At 41.9% G+C, this 5,846-nt stretch overlaps 1 protein-coding gene across 1 annotated transcript; it reads right to left on the reverse strand.

Moving 5' to 3' along the window:
- Nucleotides 1–1,319: 1,319 nt before the first annotated feature.
- On the reverse strand, nt 1,320–2,432 carry LOC109247017 (olfactory receptor 5A1). The gene has a single exon (XM_019415361.2). The coding sequence runs from the start codon at nt 2,430–2,432 to the stop codon at nt 1,320–1,322; it is 1,113 nt and encodes a 370-aa protein (XP_019270906.2).
- Between the last annotated feature and the right edge of the window lie 3,414 nt (nt 2,433–5,846).

Raw genomic sequence — 5,846 nt, forward strand, 5'->3', positions numbered from 1 at the left:
CTATGGGTCATTTTAAGTTTGCTTGACCTTGGGTGGGAATGAATTTAGGAGACTGGAGAAACCAGGAGACCTAACACAGATATCTTTCTTCCCCATGCATTCTTTACACTCTTCCAGATACAAAGGAAATAATTAATCCACTTACATGAACAACAAAATCAAATTAAATCTTTCTGCATATCCACTAGACCTGCACGAATGGAAAGTCAGTGTGTTGGGAAGGGAACAGAGCCACAGACCAATGAGAGAGGGATTTGCCAGGAGAAATGGTTGTGCTGATCAATGCCACTGTAAGTACCTTCCATAAAGGAGTAATGACCTGGAGGTGAGAGCCTGGGGTATACCTTCCTGAGATGATAGCAAATAATACTCACTGTGGGTCTGCAAGGGCTAATCTATACAGGGAAAGAAGCAAGGATCTTATAGGACCAATGGGTTCAAACAGAAGAGAGCAAGAAGAACTCAGAATATGGTGAGAAAAGGAGACCATACTATGAAATGGAGTCAGGTGCTGAACAGGATGACGTGGTAGAAATCTAGAAGATACTGACCAACTAGGTGGTTTCGGTGATTGAGACTGGGAAGAAGAGCACTGATGTGATTCCGTTGAGTTCAGAATTTCTAGGCCCCAATGTAGTGGAGATAGAGAAAAATGGTGGCAAAGGGTATTGTCCTTCAGTGTTAGCAAATTATTGAGTAGCTGTAATGGGAATCCAACAGGGAGGTCTTGGAAGAGTGTTTAATGGAGTAGGTATCATTCCTCTCATTTACCTCAACCATACATAGTGTATCTTTTTGGGTTCTGCCATATGCCAGTAACAAGAGTCATACACTTGTACAACTTCAAGGTTGTTTGTTGTTGAATGTGGAAGGTAGCATTTGGGCAGAGCACTGGCTCTGGAGTTCAGAAAACCTGGGTCTGAATGGGTTCAACCTTTTCCTGTATGGTCCTGGGCAAGTCAGTCTTCCTTGCTGGGACTCTGTCTCCTCATTTATAACATGGGGACGGTGCTATGTGTGTCATAATTTAATTAAATAACGTTTGTGTGTGGTACTCATTAAGCATCCAATAAAAGGTGGTTGTTGTAATACCAATTGGGTATCCTGGGGTGATGTTTTTGCTGAAGTAATCTCTTCCTCCTTTTGACTATCCATGGTGGGTCAGTAGGCAGATGGCCATGAGGAATGGTGAGAGAAATCTGGTGGGAGGAGCCTCCATTTTCAAATATGCACACAAGATGTCTCCCTTGTCAATGTCAGAGATGGAGGTAGATGCCAGAGATCATTTGTCTCTGGAGAAATATATTTTCAGTCGTGAACTAGGAAAACAGTTTCTTCTTCTCCAACACCTTCCATAGGGCATCTTTGATCTCTCTGTTCCTCAAACTGTAAATGAGAGGGTTCAGCATGGGGATCACCAGTGAATAGAACACAGACACTACCTTGTCCCTGCCAAGCGAGTAGCTGGAGCTGGGTCTCAGGTACATGAAAAGGGCCGTCCCAAACAACAGAGTCACCACCATCAAGTGTGAGGCACATGTGCTGAAGGCTTTCTTTCGGCCTTCCACTGAACGGATTTTCAAGACAGCAGTTCCTATGTAACTGTAGGAGATGATGAGGATGAGGAACGATGTCCCCCCAATAGTGACTACCACGAGAAAATTCACCACTTGACTAGGAAAGGTGTCAGAGCAAGAAAGTGCCAGTACTGGAGGGAGGTCACAGAAGAAATGATTGATAATGTTGGGTCCGCAGAAGTGAAGCTGAAATATGGAGCTGGCCTGGATCAGGGAGCTCAGGAAGCCACCAACATATGCCCCAAGCACCATGCGTGTGCAGAGGCCCTGGGACATGATGGCTGTGTAGAGCAGGGGATTGGAGATGGCTGCGTATCTGTCGTATGCCATGGCAGTCAGGAGGAAGCACTCAGTGAGACCCATACTGACAAAGAAAAAAAACTGAGCAGCACAGCCCAAGAATGATATGGTCTTTTGCTCCCGGAAGAAATCAGTGAGCATCTTGGGGGCCACTGTAGAAGAGTAGCAGATGTCGATGAAAGACAAGTTGCTGAGGAAGAAGTACATGGGTGTGTGCAGACGGGGGTCACCTCTGATCAAAAAGATGAGGGCCAGGTTCCAGGCCAGTGTCACAAGATAGATACCCAGGAAGGTCACAAAGAGAAGGGTCTGGAGTTCTGGATGGTCTGCAAATCCCAGGAAGATGAACATGGTTACTGAAGAGCTATTCCAGGCCTTAGCTGTGGACATGCTTCTCATGGACCACAAGGAGAAGAGTAGACCTGGCACAATAATGATAATCCAAGGGCAACTGTTGGACTTCATCAAGACAAAAAGCTTCTGCACAGTGAAGGAAACAATCAACAAAACTAAAAGGCAGCCTGCGGGATGGGAGAAGATATTTGCAAATGACATATCTGATAAAGGGTTAGTACCAAAATATAGAAAGAGCTTACCAAACTTAACACCCCAAAACCAAGTAATCTAGTTAAGAAATGGGCAGAAGACATGAATAGACATTTTTCCAAAGAAGACAACCAGATGTCTAGTAGACACACGAAAAGATGCTCAACATCACTCATCCTCAGGAAAATACAAATCAAAACCACAATGAGATACCACCCACACCTGTCAGAATGGCTAAAATTAACAACACAGGAAACAACAGATGTTGGGGAGGATTTGGCAAATTGTTTTTTTATTGTTGGTGGGAATGCAAACCAGTGTAGCCACTCTGGAACACAGTATGGAGGTTCCTCAAAAAATTAAAAATAGAACTACCCTACCACCCAGCAATTGCACTACTAGGTATTTACCCACAGGATATAAAAATATAGGTTTGAAGGGATATATGCACATCAATGTTTATAGTAGCATTGTCAACAATAGCCAAACTATAGAGAGAGCCACATCTTCTTTATCCATTCATCAGTTGCTGGACATTTGGGCTCTCTCTGTAGTTTAGCTATTGTTGATAATGCTACTATAAATATAGTATGTATATATAAATATATACTTATAATATATGTGTATATATAATGTATAATATGTATGTGTTTATATAATGTATATATATGAGTGTATATATAGTATGTATAAATATGGTATGTATATATAAATATATATGTATATATATGATGGAATATTAGTCATCAAAAAGAATGAAATCTTGCCATTTGCAACAATGTGGATGGAGCTAGAGTGTTTTATACTAAGTGAAATAAGTCAGTCAGAGAAAGACAAATACCATATGATTTCATTCATATGTGGAGTTTAGGAGACAAAGCAGATGAACATAGGGGAAGGGAGAAAAAAAGAGAGAGGGGAGCAAACCATCAGTGAGTAACACCAAACAGCTCTGCTGGAGCACTCAGCCATTCACATGAGCTCTGCCCTTAGGTAGACACCTGAGGTCTGCAATGTGATTCAAGGTCTTTTGGGGGGCACCTCTTCAGGTTATCAGGAAAAGGAGGGGAGTAAGGTGGTGGTTATAATTCTGGGTAGGCTTCGGGACAAGCCTGGTTCTCATCCTGACTCTGCCACTTGCCAGCTGTGGGATGTTGCGCAACTCATTTAGGCTTTCTGAGTTTCAGTTTCTCCGTTTGTAGAACGGAGAATGGGGATAACAGTGACTTCTTCACAGAGTTGTTGAAGGGTTGCTTAAGATAATGTGCACAAGGCTCATGGGTCTTGAGATAAGACTTTGCTTAATTGGGACTGTGAATGCTATCAGCAGTGAATATTCCTTAAAGAATTCTTTAAGGAACTGGGTCTTATTTGGAAACTCTTCCCCTTATGTGGGGGAAATGTGCTTAACCTTACTGAATTGAGGAGTTCACTGATGGGACATGTAGGTTTGTAACAAGTGTTTAGGAGAGGGGTTGAAGAATTTAATGATCTAGGGGTTGATAGGTCAACTGCAAGTCTGTTTGAATGTTGCCATCAGTGGGGAGAACTTCCACATTTAAGAATGAAATTTACCATTCCCAGAAACAGAAAGTGAATCTGGACAAATTGAACAAGAGAAAAAGCATACCCAGGGTTTCACTCTTGCCCATGGATGCCCTGAATCTTACTCTAGAACATTAAACAGAAGGTATTTAAGGGCTCTTGGGAGCACTTTATGCCACTGAACTCTGCTCATGAGGACTTTCTTCTTTTTTTTTCACAGAGAAAGAAAATCTTCACTCACAGCAGACTTGCAGGGCTCATTTTGGTCTGAGTCTAGACTCCCTACTATCCTATAAGTATAAACAATAGCAGCTGGAAAAGGAGAGTTTGGGAGGCTCAGTGACCTCACTGCACTCACAGATGCTGAACTGCATCTTTGTGAATAACACCAGTCTTTGAGGCCATTGTGAAGATATGATAAGCCAGCAAAATCAGGCATCTAGAATAGTACCTTGCACACAGAAGACGCTCAGGAATTGATGGGAACTAATAAAGTTGATTTACAACTCAGCTCATCTTTTATCAAATATCTGCAAGACAGTACTAAGTCTGCTTAGTCCGAGCTTAACAGAATAGTTGGTGATGGAATTAAAAAATGGTGTAATGACAAGAGTTTCGGCCAAACTGGGGAGTAGGTGTGGATCATCTGATCTGCCCATTATTCCTGCCCTGGGCTCTGTCCTCCACTTCATGATGCCTCCTCCTCTCACTGCTGCAGGAGCCCAATCCCTCAAGATCTTCTTCCAGGTCTGTCCTACAGATGTACAAATTGTCTTACAATGTACAAATAGTTGATGGAAATGAAAGAGTCCCTCTTGACATAAGGTGAGCATTCAAAAAGCACCAAAGCTTGACTCCAAGAATTAAGATTCAGATGGTAAAATTCAGGCCACCAGTTAGAAAAGAGAGAGAGGGTTTTAGAGGTGAGAGGTCTCTGTGGTGTTTGGAAAATCTGCTATGTAAAGTCTGCCCCAATCACAGCCCTTCCAAATTGATTTTCAAACCACTTATTAATAACTGGATCTCTGTTCGAGGGCATAACAATTCCTTCAAAATTTCATTTCCTCTTAATTTCTCTTTCTAGTTGCAAGGGCTCAAACATAGTCCAGGAAGCCCACCAAAGCAGGGGTAAGGTAAGATTGTGGCTGAATTGGGGAAAAGACAGAATTGAGAGTACATGGAGAAAAACTAAAATCCAAGGAACTTAGTCATCTGTATAGTCTTGTAGATCTAAAGTGCTCTATAAAGCAAGAAGACAAAAAAATAAAAGATGAATGACTGAACTCACCCTCTTCCTCTCGTCTTTCTGTCCTTTAGCTGATACCTGTCTTGAGTTTTGTGTTGAAAGGAGTCTAATCATGCTTCAGTAACTGCTTTCAATCCCCAAAGTGCTAATGAGCTGGGAGAGCAAGCTTGGAGCTGGTTTGTTCAGGGGAGATAAAAATATCCACTTGATGCATAGAATGTGTGTTAGTGAGCAGAAAAGTAGGAGAGAAAAATATACAGAGAGAAGAGAGAGATATAATCTTTAAGAAGTTCCTCTAGTATCTGCTAATATCTGCAGTTGGGGTCATGTTGAAAATGTTTCAAAGCTGGGATTGGAAATGAACTTGAGAGAGATTTTTTTCCTCTCTCCTTGGAGATATTTCATTACATTTGCCCTTGAGGGTCTTTTTTGAAAGAGAAAGAAATGTATCACCCAAACCTCAAAGATCTGTAGTTAATTGATCTCTGGGGTGGTATGGAGAACACATACTCAAATAAATGCTCTGAACGCAATGTTATTAAACTCCATCCCAGTGGCCATCTCTTCTGATCCCCCAAGGCTAGTCAAAATCTATTCTGGTGGTACATGATGAACAAACTCAGGATAGCAGA

This window comes from Panthera pardus, unplaced genomic scaffold, assembly GCF_024362965.1.
Source record: "Panthera pardus isolate Hobbes unplaced genomic scaffold, ASM2436296v1 HiC_scaffold_12, whole genome shotgun sequence".
Taxonomy (NCBI): Eukaryota; Metazoa; Chordata; class Mammalia; order Carnivora; family Felidae; genus Panthera; species Panthera pardus.